Source organism: Diabrotica virgifera, chromosome 1, assembly GCF_917563875.1.
Source record: "Diabrotica virgifera virgifera chromosome 1, PGI_DIABVI_V3a".
In the NCBI taxonomy this organism is placed as follows: Eukaryota; Metazoa; Arthropoda; class Insecta; order Coleoptera; family Chrysomelidae; genus Diabrotica; species Diabrotica virgifera.
This window is the reverse complement of record NC_065443.1, coordinates 83,425,096-83,448,997: the sequence shown is the minus strand read 5'-3', so window position 1 is coordinate 83,448,997 and position 23,902 is coordinate 83,425,096. Positions and strand designations below refer to the sequence as shown.

At 31.8% G+C, this 23,902-nt stretch overlaps 1 protein-coding gene across 1 annotated transcript in view; it reads left to right on the top strand.

The window, feature by feature from the left end:
- Positions 1–3,269: 3,269 nt before the first annotated feature.
- The window catches only part of LOC114329076 (probable medium-chain specific acyl-CoA dehydrogenase, mitochondrial), an 82,109-nt gene continuing 61,476 nt past the window's right edge, over positions 3,270–23,902 (top strand). The window contains exons 1-2 of the mRNA XM_028278090.2: positions 3,270–3,711; positions 3,765–3,852. Coding sequence (XP_028133891.1) covers positions 3,694–3,711; positions 3,765–3,852 — 106 coding nt within the window. The 5' untranslated portion in view covers positions 3,270–3,693. The remainder of the gene's footprint in view (positions 3,712–3,764; positions 3,853–23,902) is intronic.

Sequence of the window (23,902 nt, the reverse complement as noted above, 5' to 3'; positions counted from 1 at the left end):
GTTTGAAAGAGTGTGTACCTATTGTTTGGGTATTGGCATTTTCGAGAATAATCTATTCTTTATCTATAAATTAGATTTATGTATATCTATTATTGTCTTTCGTTTAACTATTTTAAAAGGACTTATTTTGTTCCTATTTTAAAAGAACTTATTTTAAAGCCGAAAAGTGAGATAAATTATTATTTAAGCCCCAAAATTCAAAAAGAAATTATTAGAAACTAAAAAAACTCCGTTTGTGCGATTATTTTGGATATAATTTGATATTAATTGATTAATAACCTACACAGTTTTTACCCACTACCTAGGTAGTTTTTAATCAATGACATGACGAAATCTGACAACTTTCTGTAGTTTTTGGAAAAGGGCCCCGCCACAAACACTGACACGGGGCCCCTGTGGGGCTAGGCTACGGCACTGTGTATAAGCGTGAAGAGATGTAACAATAGAACAATTGCGTTTGCAGTGTATTGGCGTATCTGCGTGTGATATTTTTTTTGGAGATTATGTAAATTATTTAGAGACTTTATTTTTTTATAATTAAAAGGAAAGGGCCCCTCCGGGGCCCGCCTGGGTGCCCGCCCCAAGCGCCCAGTGGATAAACCGGCACTGACAAACCTAGCACTAACTGCTCGCTCTGAGCGTTAACAAAGTGTCAAAGCAAAATCGACCGACCTGCTCATGGTGGCGGTTTTTTGAAATTTTATCAGGACGCTTTGTGTATGTTTAAATGAGACATTTAAAAAAAATGCCGTGTCCCGCTAGTGATATTATGTATTAATATAAACAGAAAATAAAAACGCACTTAATCTGATATAAACTCTTCTATTTCCAATATTGATTATCAGTTTGATTTTGTATTCATAACCTCACTATCGCAGTTTATGGCAATAAATCTTTATTAACGAAAAAGAAAATATTTTTGTTGCACTATAAACTACAGTATAAATTAATAACTAATGAATTCTAACAATTGTATTCGGTTATTATCACTACAAAATAAAATATTCAAGTTTAACAAAATAATCCCATAAGACTCAAAAGGTGCGTTCGCGGGTACAGTTGACAAATTGTCGCCGACAATTTCTAACCTCACTTAATATAAATAATACCGTTAATAGATAAATATACAAGGTGTATTTACATTTAATTAATATTAATAACTAATTATTAAATTATACTATCAAGTGCGTTCGCGGGAGCCTGTCGGCGACAAATTAGCAGCAAAACGCATGCGCACTTTAAAATGATATAAATAATATCGTTAATAGATAAATATACAAGGTATATTTACCTAGTATAATTTAATAGTTAGCTATTAATATTAATTAAATGTAAATATACCTTGTATATTTACCTATTAACGGTATAAGTGAGGTTAGAAATTGTCGGCGACAATTTGTCAACTGTACCCGCGAACGCACCTAATGTTAAAACCACCGAACAACCACCGTTCGGTGGTTAAAACGTTCTGACAAAATCTGACAGCGTGTCACGTGACTGTAAGTAGAGGGGAGACGCACGGAGCCAATTGGGAACTGGGGCAATACAGGTTTACAGACATAGCTATTTCTGCTTTCATTGTTGCCAATAGAAGAAATATATCAAAATATTAACTTTAGATATTTCACTTGGTAATTTCAGTTCATAATTAAATATATTCAATGACAAAATACTACATCCAATAAATACCATTTAGAGCGCATGGACATGCGCAGTAGCGTGATCTGTCTTGCATGGCTCTTGCCTACTTGCCTAGCATATGTAATAGCATAATGTAAAACTGTCTTTAGCGGTGATAGGTCCACTCCAGATGATTTAAATTTTGGCACGAAATTCAATATGACATTGCTTACACATGCGCAAATAGAGGAACGAATTAGACAAAATTACAAAAAACGTCTCCGACCGAAATTAACGAAATACGCAATGGAGCTGCAATCTTAAACGAGATTGCCTATTTTTGTAACGCTGTGTCTAGGTACACGCTAACGTGTACGCAAATAAAAAAGTTAGTTACACGCGAATTAAACTTCATCAAGCCAGTGACGTCATTATTTAGCGTGCGCAGTGACTTTATATTTTGGTACACGCTATTTTGATATGTTTAGTGCATGTTGTTTGTTTGATAGAAAATATTTTTATTAAGGGAAGGGAAAGGGAAGCAAAACTATTCAGATGTTTCAAACTTAATTGTAATAAAACATAAACAATATGTATGGGCCATTCCACGAACATACGCCTGTTTTGGATTACTTCGACAACGAATATTTTACTGTGCAACATAAGAAGTACGAAAGTAAATGGCGCTAATAATTATTCCAATAAACAACAATGTAATTTGCATTTACTTTTGTTCTTCTTATTTTGCACATTAAAATATTCGTTGTCGAAGTAATCCAAAACAGGCGTATGTTCGTGGAATAGGGTATATATAAAAGTATATATTCAGGTTAGCAAAATAAATATTAGTTAACATGATATATACAAAATACTGCTAAAATAATTTTTATACGTAAGTTAATTATACCAGTTTATATTGGTGTTTATTTTTGATGTGATGTTTATTTTTATTTATACAGGGAGTTGAACTTGTTACGATTTTCATAGAAAATTGGTTATAACTTTGTAAATACCCTGTATAACATAATAAACCTTTATATTTTTGTGATATGAAAGTTAAGAAGATTTCGAACATAAAATAAAATATAGGGTGTTCCATTTAAAAAACATAAGTTTGGTCTGCCACTATATTATCGAACGCCCCTGTAACATTCTAAGTAATTTTAGTAATTTTGTAATATGGAGCTCAAAATTTACTAACATTTTTGTTACTAACTTTTATTGCTATCTATTACTATAGCGGATCTACTGAGCTTTATCACACTAATCAATCGCCCCGTAACTTTTATTGCTATCTATTACTATAGCGAATCTACTGAGCTTTATCACACTAATCAATCGCCCCGTATATTTTATCTTATTACTTCTGCTACCCTTAATCACGAATTTTTGTTTTTCATCTTTTTCATACTGTTTTAGAATGTTGTTAAACTCATTAAAAGAACTAAATAATTGCCCACACTCCATAGTTAATTAAAAAAAACACTAAACAAGTAAAAAATAAGGAAACTCTTTACAAATCAATATTAAAGTGTAAACATAACGCGATTAGACAAATTCTAACCACACTCTGACACTCGCGATACTTACAGATACTTAATACCACAGACCACAGCATGCACGCGGCACAAATTAGCCTGTACCAAAAACTCAGTCATAGTACACGCTAAATAATGACGTCACTGACTTGATGACGTTTAAACGTGTACCTAACTTTTTTATTTGCGTACACGTTAGCGTGTACCTAGACACAGCGTTTTTGTAATCCAGTATAACCACAGAACAAATTACAATTATATTCGATGTAACAACAGCATAAAACGAAAACGAAGAAGTAAATCTAATGACAACCCAGCAACTAATGACGTAAAACTGACACTGACAACTAATGCATAAAAATGTAAAAAACTCAAAAGGCTGCTGGTAAGCTAGGTACAAAGGTTAAAGTGCAATTGTATTTTGTTTTATAATCTATTTTGATTCTACATTCTACTTCAAATTTAGTATTAATTCGAATCCTGGTGTACGTTTAGATCATCAGTAAAGATTATTAAATATTTTCATTTATTTAAAATGGCATGTCTTCAGAAGGTTAGTTTTAACTACTTATTGTTAATTTTGCTGTTCACAATGTATATTTTAAGGTTTCCAAGGAGTTTTTAAAAAAAGGAGTTCGATTAAGCCCAAGTTTAGCTAAATACAGTTCTTCTGCACCTGGGGGCTACAATTTTAGTAAGTATCTATTGATCTAATATACCAAAGTCCATCTTATTCTAAAGTTTGAATGTCTCAGGGCAATTACCTATTTAAACAAAGACTGAATAAATATAAACACTTTTGTTATGGATGAAATTAAAGTCATTAATTTAAATATACCATAGGTAATTTTTTTTTCCTTTGATTTCTGGCCTTGGTTTGGAACCTTTAGCCATGTATAATATAATATAATTACTATTTAGTAATGTGGGTGGTGGACGATTAAACTGCCACACGAAAAATATGCAAATATACATTATTCTAAGCCATTAACAAAAAAAATTTTTGCGGAATATCCATTAGTTTAAATAAAAAACAACTTTGAAAATTGAATTTTTTACACTTTTTAGTCCCCATATTGAGAACTTCGGGCGGCGTTGCCAAATCTATAAAAATGTTTAGCATCTCAAGCATCGAATATAATAATTATACGCATATAAAGGTACATTTTATGCGGAAGAAAGTTTAATACACTTCAAAATACTGTTTTAGATGTCAGTTATTATATTACTTTTAGATTTCTGCATATTCAAATTAAAAATTTAAAGCATTCTTCATAGATTTAATGAGATTTAAAAGCTAAAAGTAGAATTAAAATGAAGTAGCTAAAGTGAAGTAATAAATTCTTATTATAAGATATATATTAGTGGGCAGATTGCAATTGCGCGCAGCGGTCTGAAAGGAGGAAGACCTAACCCTTCGGTCCAAACCTAACTTGCGGGTATTAGAGTGAGAGAACCGCAAGAGATATTTGACAGCTGCGCGCAATCACAACCCACCCATATTAGTGGGTGTATTGCTCCTATACGGAGCAATAGTAGCAATACAGGGAGACGCCCTACGGGCGTCGGTAGTTCATTTCACGGTCTGGGAACCTAACCTGTATAGGAGTAATAGGAGCAATACACAGCGACGCCCTACGGGTGTCGGTAGTTTATTTCACGGTCTGGAAACCTAACATAACCAAACCAAACCTAACCTAACCAAACCAGACTTTACCATAAACAAAACTAATTAAGATAAAACATGTGTGTGTATTGCTCCTACGGAGCAATACACACACATATATACGTCCTGCGGCTGTCTGCATGGAGAAATACACTCCGACGCCCTACGGGCGTCGTACCATTTGTATTTCTGCTTAATGGCTTCTACTATATTCTTAAATATTCTTTAGCATCGCTGTCATAATATAATGAATCCTACATAATCATCAATCAACATATTATACACAGTTTTGTAAATATAGGCACATTTTTTTTTAAATTCCAGTAACCTTTCCACTGGTCTGTTGCTTCCCGGACGCATCGTTTAATAATATCCACTAATACCTCGCCTTTTCTACTTTTTAAGTAAGTTACATACCTCCCTTTTTAAAACAATATCATGTAACCCTAAAATCCATTGTTTTTACAACTCTACTGCGGATGAATTTTCTTTTTGTCAAAACACTCTCATCAATATTTTGATTAATATTCCCATCAATATTCGAAACTGGGTTAAAGCTACGACAAAAATTGGAACCTCGCACATTTCATTATATGTCAAGTGTCGATTGTTGTTGCAACAAAAACATCAAAACACAAGATGCAAATTTTTTTATTTCCTTAAATTTATCAATTTTTAAGTAAAATCTCATATTATAATAAAGAATATGAAACATTTCGACCTAAAATAAAATAAATAAAAGGTTAGTAGTAACTACATAATTCTATTATATAAAATATGTCTTAAATTAGTGACAGCTTAATCATCCAGAAAGGTGTAAAAATTTCAATTTTCAAAGTAGTTTTTTATTTAAACTAATGGATATTCCGCAAAATTTTTTTTGTTACTGGATTAGAATAATGTATATTTGCATATTTTTCACAAAAATGTCCCGGATTCGTGTGGCAGTTTAATCGTCCAGCACCTAATGGTTAGTGTGTGTGTGTGTGTGTGTGTGTGTGTGTGTGTGTGTGTGTGTGTGTAAAGAATTTTTTACAGTTATGTGGTAGAAGTGGTCTTGTTATGTCTTTGTTTGTCTTTGTTTTTATCAATAATTCCCCATTTTTTGAAGGCATTTATTACCCTCTCTTAAAATCTATCTATTGTTTTTATTTTTATTCCAATTGTTTTCACCTTTCTTTAGAACAAAGTTAAAACAAACAAAAGATCATAATTTAAGGCAGTGTTATTATTTGGACGGCGTTACGCATAACTTGACCAAGCGCCAAAACATAGTTTTGAGATAAATGGTTTCAAAGTTTTTCGTTTCTTAAAAATGCATTTATTAACATAATTGCACAAAATTTTAACAGAAGAATGATCACATATTACTCTTTTTGGTTGCAAAGTTTAAATATAAACGCACCTACCATAATCTAGAAAAAAAAATGTCGCTTGGTCTACTTATGCTTTAAATATATTTTAGGAAGTTTAGCTGTTATACATTACTAGACCAACTACCATTTATGTCATTTGGTCTATTAATGCAAAACAAAATATTGCGATAATATGCCTCTTGTAATCACTAAATGAATAGGTAAACTAGTATTTTTTTTAATTTATATATTAAATGTGTATTGCTACAACATAATCAATTCAATTATCATTAAATACATACATTTGTACTTTATTGCTCTAAATTTATTTTACCATTCAATAGCTTTAATTCCAATGCAGTTAAAATTATATCAATAAAAAATTGGAGTACCTATACAGAGTTTTTAAACATTGGAAAACTAAAGAAAACAATTTTTAAAAAAATTTAATCTACACATTAGAAAGAATCATTACATAAAAAAAAACCAAGAAAAATGTACAGTGTGTTAAGATTGTTAACTTTATTGGTCATCTATTGACTTTATTGATAAATTTTTCAAGCACTCGTGAAGTTGGTATTTTTGTATAAAAGCCTATAAATATCTAAATAGTGGTAAAATATTTTCTACATTTTTTCTTCTAATGTTACATCTATACCTTTTTTTATTGCCAAGACTGTGTTGTCATTGTAAAATGATATTTATTTATCTATTAGCTTGCGGTAGGAACCATTGACAATTCATAATTTGAATTTTGTTAAGTTATTAAAAATCTGTTGTTATTCGAAGCGTTAGTGTACTAAACAGCGGTACATAGATATTCTTTTTCTCATGATCATCTTTCAGTGAGTCACAGTTTTTCGATTTCTTTCTAACGCATTAAATTGTATGTGACAGAAAAAAAGTCACGTCGGTGATTACATTTCGTCGGTAACATTTATAACCTCTATTCTAGTTATTCTAGTTGTCGATAGATGGCGCCATAATAAAAAAAATATTTTTTTTTAATTAGATAATAATATTACAAATATAATCTATATAATTTATAAGACTAAAATAAAAGAAAATACCATTTTATAAATGCAAGAAATACATTTGATTTGTTTTTATTCCAAATTGAAAATAAAATGTGACAACTGTCAGATTTAACTAAAATGTCATGTTAGAATAAATGTCATAAATGTGTATTATCACGGACTTACCCTTTTTCCTATCATTTGTTACGCACTGAAAAATGATCATGAAAAGGACAATACCTTTTTTTAATGCTCAGACAGTGTTAAGAAGTTGTAAAATGAGATTTATTTTTTAATAACTTGCAATCCCAACCATTGACAATTGATACGCATTGAATTTTGTAGAATTTTAGTATTTTGTTTTTATACAAAGCGTTAGGGTATTTGAAGCAATCTGAAGTGAATCATGTTTTTTTATTCTTAGAACTATTTTATGCCTTATATATTTTATATAGATTGTTTGTATTTTTCAATTTGATTATACATAAACACAACATTTTCACTTTAACCCTTTGACTGCGGGAACCGCATATTTGCGTAATTTCAGTAGTGCACGAGATGTGCGGGAAACGCATATATATGCAACAGGGCTAACCGCTTCGCTGCGGTTAGCGATTATTTGCGTATAAACAAAATATAACGTAAACAAAATATAAAATATAATGTCATCAGATGGTTTCTAAATGAATGGGCGTGAACCGCCCACCTAAAGTGCCTCGAGCGGGATGAGGTTCCCGCAGTCAAAGGGTTAAAAAAATTCAATCATTTTTTGACCGGAACTTTAAAATTAATGTGTACATTAAGAGGTACAAAAATGTTATTCTGGAAAAACGCTTAGTTTAGCATAACCAGACCAAAGACGCTTAGTTGGCGCTTAGTCTACTGTTGCGAAACTAAGAATGGCCGTTATGGATATAGTCTTTTTATGCAAAACTAAAAACCCTTAATAGACAGAATGTCGCTTGGTTTAATTTTGTTTTTCTTAATAACATTACAATAACAGATACTTTTTCTAAGATAGTTTTAGCTATGTGTCACCAGAATCCGCTGTTATCTCGATTTTAAAGAAATGGCGCTTGGTTGAGTTATGCATAACGCCGTCCATTTGATACTGTTTTCAAATATTTTAATCAAATTATCGTTATGCAGCTCACACTTTATCTTCTAAGTATATTTTTTTGCATTTGGTTCTCAAATATTAGACATCCAGAGAGAGAGAGAGAGACATACTTTATTGAATCCGAATCTGAATCTAAATCTGAATCTGATACAATGTACCAAAAGGCCATCGACCAATTAATATACATTAATACAGTATATAGCTGAGGGGGTTTTTCCTGAAGTTTTAAAAACTGCGGTGGTCATTCCGGTTTTTAAAAAGGGAGAGACAGATCAAATGTCTAATTACAGACCTATCTCTCTGTTACCTATATTCTCGAAGATATTTGAAAAATGTCTTGCTGGAAAAATAGCAAGTTTCTTTGAGTCTAACGGGCTCAATCTCAATTTGGCTTCAGAAAGGGTTTAAAGACTGTTCAGGGTATTTTGAATCTTGTAACATACATCCAAGATGCTTTTGAACAAGGTAACTATGTGTCTTCCAACTTTTGCGACCTAAGTAAAGCCTTCGATTGTGTGTCCCACGAAATTCTTACTGCTAAATTGAGTAAATATAACTTCTCAATCTCCAGTATATCATTGATAAAAAATTATTTGACGGACCGCTGCCAGAGGGTGAGATTTGCAGGTGTTGAATCGGAGAGAGGATGCTTGCGCATAGGAGTTCCTCAGGGCTCTGTGTTGGGTCCCTTATTATTCTTGATATACATCAATGATTTACCACTTTCATGTCAAACTGCGCATTTCACTCTCTTTGCAGATGACACAACAATCTCATCCTGCAGTAAGGATTTGGTAACAGCAGTGGGGAGTTCGTGGGGTTCAGTGTCGGAGGCAGAACAATGGTTCCATTCTAATAGGCTGTTTCTCAATACAACCAAAACACAGTCCTTACTTTTTTCAACTATAAATATTCCTGATGAACTGGACAATGCATCCTGTGCTAAATTTCTTGGTGTTCTGCTGGACCCTGGTCTGATATGGGATGCTCATACCACCTCTTTAGTGGCAAAGCTATCATCAAATACATTTTTGCTTCGTGGACTTTCATCCTGTGTTTCCGCTTCCATACTAAAGCAGGCATATTTTTCTTTGTGTCACTCACATATCTCCTATGCTATTCTCGCATGGGGCCATAGTGCAGGAGCGAAGGATGTATTCAGACTGCAGAGAAGGGCCATTCGCATTGTCGCAGGCTTGCCATATAGAGCCGATTGCAGACAAGTTTTTATAGATTGGAAAATATTAACATTACCTTGCCAGTATATACAGTGAGCACGTAAAGGTTGGAATAAATTCATTTTCTCCAGAATGGACGATTTTGGAAAAAAATCCCGAAACAGGTCAATTTTTATTTTTAAATTACTACTTTTTGGTATATATATCGTACTAGTGACGTCACCCATCTGGACGTGATTACGTCATCGATGATTTTTTTAAATGAGAATAGGGGTCGTGTGATAGCTCATTTGAAAGGTAATTGAATTTTATATTTAGTAATATAAACATTAACATAATTATTTATACAGGGTGCCCAACAAAATTGTTTTTGAATTAATTTTATTGACATAAAAGGAAGAATGTATGTAATTTATTTAATTCAAAATACATTTTACTGCTCCCAGAAAACAGAAAAAAATGTTTATTTGAAAAATAATCATTGCTTTTCGCTTAAATTAAATGTTGAAACTGTCAAGAGGCAGGTGGCTACTTTAATATTGAATTTAAGCAAAAAACAATATTTATTTGTCAAATAAACATTTTTTCCTGTATTCTGATAGCAGTAAAATGTATTTTGAAATAAATAAATTACACACATTCTTCTTTTTATTTCAAAAAATTTAATTCAAAATTTTTTTTGAACACCCTGTATAAATAATTAGGTTAATGTTTATATTACTGAATAGAGAATTGAATTACTTTTCAAATGAGCTATCACACGACCCCTATTCTCATTTAAAAAAATCATCGATGACGTCATCACGCCCAGATGGGTGACGTCACTAGTATGATATATATGCCAAAAAGTCGTAATTTAAAAATAAAAATTGACCTGTTTCGGGATTTATTTCCAAAATTGCCCATTCATGAAAAAATGAATTTATTCCAACCTTTACGTGCTCACTGTATATGATAATCTTATACAGGGTGTCCAGAAACTCTACCGACAAACGAAGACAGGAGATTCCTCAGATAATTTTAAGACAATTTAACCCAATTCACCTAGTCCGAAAATGCTTCCTAAGGGAGCTAGAGCTCTTTCAAGATGGCGTCATATAATTAGTTTTTCTTAAAAACCTCCAGAACACTTCTATTTAGAGAAACGAAAATTGGTATGCTTATTTACTTTCCAGAAATGAATCGATTCCATCCATTGCGAATTTCTAGTACCGGTCATAGGCGTCCGTTTTGGGTAGGGCAACGGTTATTTTATCGCATAACTTTTTTGTCTTTAATTTTTAAGCATTTTTGATACTGGATTATTAAATTGTGAGGTATTCTAGTACTAAAAGGTACTCTTCCTTTAAGTCGATAGGATACACCGTATTCTAGAAAAATCGATTTGAAAATTTTTCGTTCTTTGAATTTAAAAAAAAAGATTAAAAATAAACTGTTTAGAAAGATGAAAACTGGTACATTTATTTATATTCCAGAGATTAATCGATTTCATTATTGGCGAATTTCTAGTACCGGTCATAGGCGTCCGATTTGGGTAGGTCAACAGTTATTTTATAGCATAACTTTATTGTCTTTAATTTTTAAGTATTTTTGACACTAGATTATTCAATTATGAGATATTCGGGTACTAAAAGTTACTCTTGCTTTAAGTTAGTAAAATACATCATTTTTTTTTTAAATTTTTTTCAATTTATTTTTTCAAATTCCCAAAACTAAAAACTTTCAAATCAATTTTTCTAGAAAACGGTGTATCCTACCGACTTAAAGTAAGAGTACCTTTTAGTACTAGAATACCTCACAATTTAATAATCCAGTATCAAAAATGCTTAAGTTAAAGACAAAAAAGTTATGCGATAAAATAACCATTGCCCTTCCCAAAACGGACGCCTATGACCGGTACTAGAAATTCGCAATGGATGGAATCGATTCATTTCGGGGAAGTAAATATGTATAAAAATTTTCGTTTTTCTAAATAGAAGCGTTCTGGAGATATTTAAGAAAAACTAATTACATGGCGCCATCTTCAAAGAGCTCTAGCTCCTTTAGGAAGCATTTTCGGACTAGGTGAATTGGGTTAAATTGTCTTAAAATTATCTGAGGAATCTCCTGTCTTCGTTTGTCGGTAGAGTTTCTGGACACCCTGTATATGTGCAATATGCATAAATTCCAGACTCATGAACAGATTCATAATATTAACACACGCTTTAGAGGGAACCTTGCCCCAAAGTTTCGTAGGCTGGAGAGGTGCAGAGATGGCCCATCATGTCTGGCTATACATTTCTTTAATAAATTACCCCTAATAATTCGAGAACTGCCCTTAGATACATACAAAATAAAAATCAAAGAACTTCTTTTGGTGGGTGCTTACTATTCTCAGGAGGAATATCTCGGGGCTACCCTGTTGTGATAGTCCTACAGCTCTCTTAAATGTTCTGTGTGCTCTTGTGTTTTTATGCTAATATTCTAACTTTGTATTAAATATTTAGACTAGGTGATAAAATTTTATAGATTTTACTTATTAAGTGTTAGCTTGCCAATGTATTTCAATGATGCATTTTAACAGACTTTGACTTATGTAAATACTTTGTATATTGACATCAATAAACTGAATTGAATTGAATTGAATATGTTTTTTGTTAATATTAATACAATACAATAATTTAAAAAATATATTTGTATGTGGCGGTAATCACAATATCACTGACAATTAGTTACAATACAGATGATGATTTAAATAGAGTTGTTTATTGTCTTGATGTGTAGCAGATTTCTTCAAAAAGAGTTCTTCCTGGATATCTACGGGCACTGTCCTCTGGTATCTTCACAGTGTGGGGCTCAATCAAATTTTTGTTATCGTCATTAATAAAGAGATATTTAAACAGCTCATTGAGTCTCTCATTAATAGGTTCAATTCCAGTTTTATCATACAGCATTCTGTTTGATGGATTATGAAGTGGATTATCAGGATGACGCATTCTAGTAATTTGTCGAAGGCTAGTTGTTTCAGCCACTTTTATATTATTTTTTACAGGACCTTTAGAATTATAGAAAATTGCAGAACCATACTCCAGCATGGGCCTGCAAATCATTTTATAAATATTGGCTGCTGTTTCAATCGTAATTCCCTCATTCTTGTATGTTAAACTTCTGAAGTGTTTTGCTCTAGTTATAATTTTCCTTTTTATAACTGCTGTGTGGTGGTTGAACTTCAATTTGTTATCTATTTCTATTCCCAAATACTTAACAGTTTGTTAGGGTTTAATAATATTGTCGCATATGTTTATAGTTGGTGAGTGATCTTGGATTCTACGGTTAAATATTATTAGTTTTGTTTTAGAAGGATTTATTGTTAATCTCCATTTATTCATCCAAGATATTGTGTCATCCACCTGCCTCTGCAATAAGCCCATTGTCTTTATTAAATTTTTTCCATATGATATCACTGCAATAGAGATTATACAATAGAGGGGAGAGTGGTGAACCTTGTGGAACTCCTTGTTGCACTGAAAATGAATGGGAATATGTTTCATTGATCTTAACTATACACCTGCGTCTTCTAAGCAATTCGTCAATAATCCATATTAGAGAAGGGGAGCATTTCATTCTGTGAAGTTTATATAACAATCCTCTATGCCAAACGGAGTCAAAAGCCTTCTTAATGTCCAAGAAAACTCCAGCGGCCTTTAGTCCTTGCAATATTGCTGCCTGTATATTGGATGTTACTATTGAAAGAGGAAGGATTGTAGATGATTTTTCTCTAAATCCAAACTGGTGTGCTGGAATATGTTGGTTTAATTCATTATATAATCTTCCTTGGATAGTTTTCTCAAAATTTTTTCCAATTACTGGGAGAAGGGTGATTGGGCGTAGAAGGATAATTTTGGGGTAGTTGATGGTTAATATAAGGTTTAGGAATAACTCTTACAATGCCTGTCTTCCACTCATCAGGGAAGAAATGATTCATGATACAATAGTTATATATGCTCACTATCTCCTTATGAATATCTGGATCTATTTGTCTAAGGATTTTACGATTGATGGAATCTTTGCCTGGAGCTGTGTTTTTTCCTTTATATAGAGCCTCGTCATATTCATCTTCTGTGATGTCCTGAAGAGCATTCAGATTACGACTATTTTCATAAAAACTTCCAAACCAAGTATCCACCTCCTCTAAGGTATCTCTATCAAAATTGTTATCCTCATTTTTGTAGGTTTCTTCAAAGTATCTAGCAAAAGCACTACATTTTTCTTCATCTGTACTATATGTCTGGCCATCATATATCAGTTCTGAAATCTGTTGTATAAACGATTTATATTTAGACAGTTTTTTTATTTCATTCCAGTATGTTTTTCCTTTCATGGAGTTTATACTTTTACATGCTAGAATCCATTTATGTTGTTTAAATTGTGATATAAGTTTGTGAATATCTTTGTTTAGTTCATTAAATTTCGATTTTAATGCATGTGTCTCATTTTTTTGGATCTGCCTGAGTAACTGTCTCTTCAATTTAATCAGAGACAAAAGGAAGGGTGGAAGATTGTAATTAAAGGGTGATTTCTTCTGCTGGGCGAATTTTCTATTATTAATTTAGACAACATAGTGTTGAAATTTTTAATGTAATTTGGGCAAATGTCATGTCTTATATTCAAAAAATCTTTCATTCTACTATTTACATTTTGTACATTACATTTTGCTATATTGGGAAGATTAATTTCATTAATGTGGTCAGGAACATGATGTAGATTAAAATCAAATTCCCATGATCACTTCCCAGGTCTGGAGTTACAAGTATATTTGTGATATTATTTATAATATTTTTAGAACAAATTAATATATCTGGAGTTGTGCTTGGGTTACCTGCCATTATAAACGTAAGAGGAGTAGGTATTTGACAAAAATTAGAATTTTGAAGAAAACATTTGATTTGTTTCATGTGAGGGGCTTGATTTTGGGTTAAAATCACCAATGATTGTTGAATAATCATAAAGGGATGCTTTAATGAAGATAGTTTCTTCAATTAGTGAGGAATTGTGAATATAGACTATGAAAATATGTAATTTGGAGTCTTTAAAAGGAAATAAGACATGAATGCAGTTATTAAGTAAGAGGGTTGTTTAAACATCTTCCATGTTTTTCTGGATTGTATAAGACTGCCTCCTCTGAAGTTTTGGTTTAATATATTTCCTTTTTGTTGGATTATAGACCAGTCACAATATGGGTTAAAATCTTTATTTTTGCTTTCGTTAGCTTGTAAATAGTTGTATATTAAATATTTCTTTGGTTGAAAACTATTGATATTTGAATAAAGAAATCTCACCTTATGAGCCATTATCCTGAAATATTGTAAGGCCTTCCTGTGGCATAGTTGGTGAGTCATTGGTTGGTTTTTCCAGATCGAACATGAGTATAAATAGTCGATTTTCGCTAAATACTGGGGTAGTATCAATGTTATATAGATGTACAAATCTCTTTTTTAGCTTAATTATGATTGCTTGACAATCTTTATTTTTAGGATTATTTAGTTTGTTAGTATATGTTTCAATAATATGATCATGATATGTCATTGGTGAATGTATTCTGCTTGTACCAGTAATTTCTGATGGCATTTCGGAGGATTTTTTGTTCATAGACTTAATGCGCGCATTAGGAATTCCTTCGATAGGTTTAGTTGGTCTGTTAGGACATTTAGGTGACCATGCTTGGTGGTCTTCGGCGTTGCATGACAAACACTTTTCTGGAAGAGGAGAGGTGCACATTTGTGTTGAATGTTTTCCTTGGCATTTCCTACAGCTTATTGATGTGGTGCTGTTCTCTGTAGTGTGGGTATATAGTAAGCATTTGGAACATGGGATAATAGAAGGTTCGGGTGGTTGACTGGGATAAACAGCATAGTGGTAGTTCTTAAAGAACACTCCCTCGCTTAATAGATTTTGAAATGATGAGTAATCTCCCGTAATTATTCTAATCAGAGGTGTCAGTTTTCCGGTTTTTCTTGATGTAATTCTTTTGCAGTACCTGTGTGTTATTCCGATATTGGTAAGGTGGTCTTTTATATGTGTATCCTCAATATCCAACTCTACCGATGATATAACACAGACGAAAGTTGTGTTTTGTGATTTATGTGGTGTTGATTGATTTTGGTTATAATTTGTTTCTTTGTATTCTTGGACCACACTTGACTGGACTAATGATTTCAGCTTTGTTTTAATGTGTTTATTATCCTGATTACTTTTTAAAATAAAACCACTTCTAGTTTTTATTATTTTATTATAACATCTGAAGAGTTTGGATCTCCAACACTCCAATAATTAGCCAACTGTAACCTTGATAATTCTTGATGAGTTGTTAAAAAAAAATTGTTTATAGTTTTTATTACTGATAGTTTTCATTTGAAGTGAATAGTTGTGTGTGTTGTTGTTAGTTACCATGTTTTGATGACTTGGAGTGTTGATATCTTTTTGTGAGTTTTGCTGAGTTTGTTGTGTTATGTTTTCAGAAGATTGTGGTCCAATTATTATATCTTGCATTTGCTGTTGAGATAGTTGTGGTTGTGTGATTCTTTTTTTTTTGCTGGATTAGCCAAATGTTTTTTCTTTTTCCTTTTCACTTTTGTCCACTGTCCGGCATCATCCATTTCCATTTCTTCCTCTTCTTCTGTTTCGCTACTCTCGGAAACCATGTTTCTTAACTATTTTTTTTTTTTGTATAAATCAACTAGTTAACAACCTGCTCACTAATTGCTTTGTAATGAATGAACTCGTCTTCAGTGTGTGTTTACACTATGAAGGTTCCAAGCATACTGATTAAACATCCATTATTTATGTTTTACCATTTTCTTAAAGATTTGAAATTATGGTTAATTTTTGTTATGAAAATTTTTGCAAATTTGAATGGACATTGAACTTAATAAGCAATTTTAATTGATGAATTTGAAATTGTTTATCAGTTTTTTTCTTACTTATTTTTAAGTCGGTAAAAATATTTATTTACTGTTTTGTATTCTGCATTAATCTGTTGACTGATAAATGCATGATGTTAAAGTACATCATTACAAAATTTACCAATTTCACTTCATTTTTATCATCTTGTTTGTGTTATTTATTGTTAAGTTAAATGTTTAGAAAAGATTTATTGAAGATCAGATTAACCCAGTCTGTGGTATGTTTTGCAATTATTCTATTACTTCTTGAATGTTTTCAAGGATTCTATGTTTTTGTCTTGTTTTTTTTTTCACAATAACATTAAATCAGTAAAATACGGACTGACCTTTTTTAATGACAATATTCAACATATAGTTAACTTTCTTTTTAATATCATTATATATGTATTAATGTCACAATAAAAATTAGTCAAATAGCAAATTGTCTACAAAATGGGTCATATTTGTTTCTAATAATAATAAAATATACATGTGGAAATAATGTTTAAATATTTATGTTTGAATGTTTGCTCACTTGAGTCAATAGGACATTTTTTAATTTACTTATTTACTTACTCCATGGTGTTACAACTCTTGATGGGTTTTAGCAGACTCAACAACATGCCTCCATTCTTCTCTGTCTTGAGCAATCTCCATTCAGTTCTCCACACCCATAGCTTTAAGGTCTCCTGCTATTCGCCGTGCGCAAGTACTTGGAGGGGATACGAAAAACGATCGTGCGCGAATAACGGAGAAATCTTGCAACTTTCTTAAATAATTCATTGTCAATTGAAATTGTCAAATTGACGTATATTTCATATCTACTGTTAATGAACAAGAAAAATTATATGTTGCTCCACAATATTGATATGATATGCAATTATTATATAAAAGTAAATTAAATTAATTATATTTTGCTTGTAGTAGTGCATTTTAATAATTTATTTATTTATTTTACGGATATACCATTTTTACAAAAATACGATGTCAACCTTTACAAAGCATAGGTTCAATAGGTTGCGTTAAAAAAACAAACCAAAATTAAAATTAAACAAAATTTAATAAAAGTTATTAAATAATGCTCAAAATCTCTCAACTGATTTCTTAAATGTTGCTATAGATATTCCAAATAACTCTAAACTATTGCTGTGCTTATTGGCAGTTCGTAAAATTCTTGTAATGAGTTCATTTTGACCATAATTTGTAGTGTGGAATGGAATGTTGAAAATCTCAGTGTTATGAGTTCTTCTAGTATTAACATTAAAACTTATTAAACTTAGTAACTCTGGATCTGGAACATATCCATTTATAATCTAAAAAGAAAACTTTTTGCTCTCTTGATCTTCCAAAAGTAATTTTAAAACATTTTTTTATATTTAAGTATAACATGTTTACCTCACACCAACTAGCTAAGCTTTTAATATCATTATGTAACAAAGAGGCGTCAACTAGGTTATTTACTATTCGAAATATTTTAAGGTCATCAGCAAACATTAGAAAATTACTACTTTTAATCACTGAGGATATATCATTAACAAATATATTAAATAAGAGAGGCCCAATATGAGAAATTAGTTACATTTAATATATATAAAATAAATCCTGAGGAACTCCTGAAGTTACAGATACTCGTTGAGATAAACAGTTTCCATATTTAACATTCTGACATGTACCAGATATATAACTACCTATCCACTCAATTATTTTAACTCCAAACCCATAGCCTTTTAATTTAGCAATAAGCAGATCATGGTTAACTCTATCGAAGGCTTTAGAGAAGTCTGTGTAGATAGCGTTAACCCTTCTGTTCAACTGAATTAGCAATGAAATTAGTATACAATATTAAGTTCGTGCATGTAGACTTACCTTTAGAAAAGCCATGTTGTCTAGCATCAATTATATCTTTACAATTCCATGTCAAAAAGTTATTTACAAGGCACTCAAAAAGTTTGGGTAATACAGATTGGTTACAAACCGCTCGATAATTTTCAACATCATTTTTATTACCAGACTTAATTTTTTTTTATTGACATAGCAATTTATTACAATCTGCCGTTTTTTACAAAGTAATAGAAGCATTAAGTAATATTTATGTCGGCTAAACTATTGACATGTGGCGAACATACCCATTAATATGCCGCTCTTAATGTTAGTCTACTAAACTATTATTGGTTCTGGGAAAACATAAATAAGCACTACACTTGTTTTTAGCTCACACTAAATCACTAGTCACTTTACGTTTTAACCTGCGCACTGCACACATCTGCATTAAGTTCCTTGCTAGGTGGTTTGGGTGTTCCCGCAATCGGTCCTTGTATTTTTTATCCGATATGTAATTTCTTCCTTTACATAAGTTACCTCTGCATCTCGATGTACGGCGTTGTTGGTGATATACCACGGTATATTTAAAATCATCCTTAACATTTTGGATTGGAACCTTTGTATAATTTCTATATTAGAATTTGCGGCTGTTCCCCACAGTTCTATCCCATAGGTCCAAATTGGTTTCTACACCGCTTTGTATAGGAGTAATTTATTTTGTGTTGATAACTGGGATTGTTTTCCTATTAGCCAGTATATGTCTCTCACTTTATGGCCCAATTGTTTTCGCTTGGAAAATATGTGTTTTTTTCCAGGTCAGTTTTCTATCCAGGTGAATCCCAAGGTACTTTACATAATCTTTCTGTGGTATTTGTTTACGGTTAATACATACAGGTGGACAGGTTCCTCTACGGGTCGTAAATGTTACATGTATCGACTTCTGCTCATTTGGTTTAATTCTCCATTTTTGTAACCATTTTTCGACTTCAGTTATGTTATTTTGTAGTAGTTCTGATGCGATGTTTGGATTCTTGTTGGAGCATAAGATCGCAGTATCATCTGCAAATGTAGCTGTTGCTGTGGCAGGTGATGTTGGAAGATCGGCAGTATAGAGTAGGTACAGGACAGGACCCAGTGCACTTCCCTGGGGGACACCCGCTGTTATGGGTTGGAGTTCTGATATTTCATTGTCGTATTTGACTCTAAAAATTGACAGACTTAAAAATTGGTGTTAAATAACTAGTTTGCCAAAAATCAGGAAAGATGCCAGTACTCAATGAGGAATTAAATGAGTAGCAGATAGGTTTTACGAGAGTAAAAATGCAATGCTTGAGAACATAAGCTGGCAAACAATCTGGTCCAAGCGATAATTTCCAAGGCATCTTTAAAACACTATCAATTATGTCTGAGAGCTCAATACTATAATTATTCACATTTACACTCTGCTGATAGTTAAAAATTGGGATCTGATTAACTTTAGAATTAGAATATGTAGTTGAGAAAAACTTACTAAATAAATTAACTACGTCTTGAGCATTATCACCTGTACTATCACCGTAGAACATATTAGATGGCAGATTATAACTTTTACGTTTCTTATTGATATACTTCCAAAAATTTCGAGGATTTGATAGAATCCCATTCTCTATAATATTATTCAAATAGTTACTATAACATTGAGAGGAGACTTGTTTACATTCATCTCTTAACTGAGAAATCTTAAATAATCATCCCTTCTACCAAATAATTTATACTGCTTATGTATTTTCTTTTTTAAATATATCAACTTCCTTAATTTACCATTAAACCAAATCGGAAACGAACTTGTTTTAAATTTTTTGATCGGAACAAATAAGTCAAAACCTGTATACATAAAATCATAAATTACTGCTAAGCTGTAATTCACATCATCTGATAAAAGTAAGTCCCAATTAATACTTGCAAAGTAATCATTTAATCCGACATAATTTGCATTTTTAAAATCATAATAAAATTCCTCGTAGTTCAGTCGATAATGCTTTTCAAAACCAGTTAATTCTACAACTATAGGCGAATGATGGATACTATTATCAAATAGCGAATCAAGTGGAATAACTACATCAACATTGTTTAAATTTGTAAATACTAAATCTAGAAAGACATTATGACTGTTAGGTAAAGTGTTTATTTGAAACATGTTAAAATAACCAAAAGAATTGGCCAAATACACAGCAGGAGAGTCATCAGGACATTCAACATTTAATCCAAAGTTGTCATTACTCCAGGAAGCATTTGGTAAATTATAATCACCACACAGTACCAAGTTTCCACACTTCTCCATAACATATTCAACTGAACTGCAATGTAACATGTATACATTTAGGTCGGATGCAGGAGGGATATAAACTCCACCCATAACTATCCACTTATTATTAATTTTCAGTGATACAAACATTTGTTCTACTTCACAATCAGGGATTATCACTTTCTGCGCACTTATGTCATTTTTAACAGCAATTAACACGCCTCCACCCCCTAGTTTTTCCTGTATAAGCAGGATTGCGATCATTTCTAAACATATTATAACCAATAAGTCCTAATTCTGCATCGCTATAATCACAAGTTAACCAAGTTTCCTAGCTATGGCAATTTCCAGAGACTTTAGTTCTTAATCCACCAACATTTTGATAATAAATTAATAAAGGAGGTGAGCTTATATGTTTCGTTGTGTCTAGTTTTTTTGTGTGGAATTATCATTTTTGCAAATTTCAGGTATACCTTTAACATATCGTATAAATAAATCTTTCTCACCTTGTTCTTGGCGTTTTTTGAGGTCCTCTTTAACTTTATTTAGTTTGTTGAGTTGCTGGGGAGTTAGATCAGAATTTATAAATATCTTTTTTGCTGTGGCAACGTGAATCTTATTTTTTTAAATATTCATTACATCAAAAGAATTTGTTAATACATTTTTTAGGGAACGAGCACCATTTTTGTTTTTCTTACCAAATCTAACAGCTTTGACAACTTTAATATCCTCTTGAGTAATATCCTTGAAAATTGAGGTCACAGTATCCAAATCATCAGAAGCAGCATTTCTTCTATCCACAGATTCACCTAGATTATGAATGATTAAGTTGTTCATTCTCTTTTGTCTTTCAAAAACCTCACTTACAATATCCTCTTCTTGGTTTTTAGAATTCTGCAATTTCATATCATCAACCTCATTCTGCAGTTTTTCAATTAATTTGAATAGTTTTGGAACAAGTTTCATTCCAGATTTACATTCTTGACAAAAACTGCAGAACACGATTCTTCTTTAACTCCATAACCCTAATTTCTGATGAACACAGACCAGAACAATAAGTATCTTTGTGAACTGGGCGGTCACAGCTATCACAATAAAGCATTTCTTCTTCGGTACCATCTTTCTTGCATTCCATACACTTCATTTTCTAAATTAAAATTTAAAAGCCGGTCCTGTACACTAGTGAGCTTTATCAATTGCCTACAGATAATGGACGAGTTCAGTTTTTTTCGTGATGTGTAAATTACCACAAAAAAGGGTAAAAACACTGAATTATTTTCTGTTAATTGCAATTTAACACGTTGACGGACAGAACGTCTATAGACGTCTAATTTCCATTGATGTAAAGTGACACAACGTCTATAGACGTTGCACTTTTCCCTATTTTACTTTGCAAAATACATATAGTGTCCCAACACTTGCTTATACATTTGACGCACTGTCCGTCAACGTGTTAACCAACTATTACACAATTGTATTAAAAACACTGTGAATGCAGGAGATACCACAAAAATTTGCTATAAATTGATATAAATTTCACTGTTTAACTTAAGATATTTTGATTTATTTACAGGAAGGTTAATTAAGGTGTGTACGCTTTGACTAGCTTTTTGATACTGTCGATTAAAATAAAAAAATATAAAATAAAATTAATTTTATTTACTACATACAATTGTTTACATTTTAATAACATAACCTTAATATTACTTTTTCTTCTTTTAATTTTTTTGGGCTATGGCCTTGACAATTGTCTAGTAACCAGGACCAATATGATTGGCCAATATAATTAAAAGTGCGAAAAATGTTGCTGAGCTATGAAACCAGGTGTCACTTTTCCGAACTTGCATGGTCCCAATATTATCTCGCCACTGGAGTCAAGGGTGTTTACATGGTCTTCCAGTTGGGACTTCTTCCCATACGAGTCTTAGTCTTCTTTCATTCTGTTTTTTTTTAATGATACACAGAAAAAGGTCGTCCTTAATAAGTAGCCCGAAAAATCCGGGGCATGGCCCGAATTACGAAGTCGTCCCGGCGTTCTGGACAAGGCGTCCGGGCCATCCTAATTTTCAACTACATATTTGGTAAAATTCTATTTTGAAATTTTGAGTATGTTATTTTTCTAAGAATTCACATCAAATTGAATTTTTGGGACGAAAAAAAGTCGACAATTTCTATTCTAGAGTGTAATACTAATACCAGTATTAGTGGACTTTCTGCATTTTAATTATTTAATTCTTTAAAAATGTAATTATTACAACCAATTCTGACTTAATTCTATCAAAAATATCATTGGAAACATGATAAACGTGACAAAAATGTTAAATACATAGTCAATAAAATGATGATATGTATTAAAATTCTACATTTAAAAAAATGTCCCGATTTTAATTGAAAAGTCCCGTATTTTAGATATTTTTTCAGCCTTGTCCCGAATTCGACTGAATTGAAGTTGGTCACACTATTAATACAGGATAAAAAATATATTATTGACTTCAATAGACCAAAAAATATATTGCACATCCATTCAAAAGAGCATTACTTAACCCAAAAATTTAATTTTTGTGTTTATCTCACCAATAAAATGCATTTTGCATCACCTTTCTCAGCAGAAAACTGTAATATCTCAACTTGAAAAACATTTCAGTAGGTGGAATGAAACAATATCACAATTAAAAAAAAAGAATGTGTGTGTACTTTGTACGCACGTAAGAAGTTATACTTCTATTATATGATTTCTTCAAAATAAATATACTTTAAACAGTTTGTTTTAATTTTTTTAAACACCAAACTAATTTTGTGCTTACCGCTTTCAAAATAATAAAAAAAATGTAGGATTGCTCCGGACTCGAACTCAAGACCTCTCGATCTCTAACCGAATGCTATACCAAATACGCTACGAGGACTGTGTCTGTATCGGTTCGGACGTACCTAATGACAATTCACGGTAACAAACAGACAAGGTGTATAATAAATATACAATATAATGTTTTAATAATACTCATCTTACTCCTGAGGAAGACAAATCCAAAGACACAAAAATTATAATAAGTATATTTACTAAAAACACTAATATATTCTTTTCACACCTTTTCATGCACTGATATATTTATATATAACTTGAAAGATTCAGCAACTACACGCCATACTGTCTTTGTGCGCATGCGCGCAGTATTATGAAATTTACTCTCAATCGCGCCTAAAGAAGTATAACTTCAAAAATAAAAAAATCTTACATCAAAGCTCATGGTCTGGTCTGGTATAAACAGTACCTATCATTCGAATTTGTGAAAACAAGGACCACTAGCTTCCAGTGAAAATTGTATTAAAGTATTAATTCATAAAGCGACTTTATAACACCAATGTGTTTTACCGTTTCTTTCATGA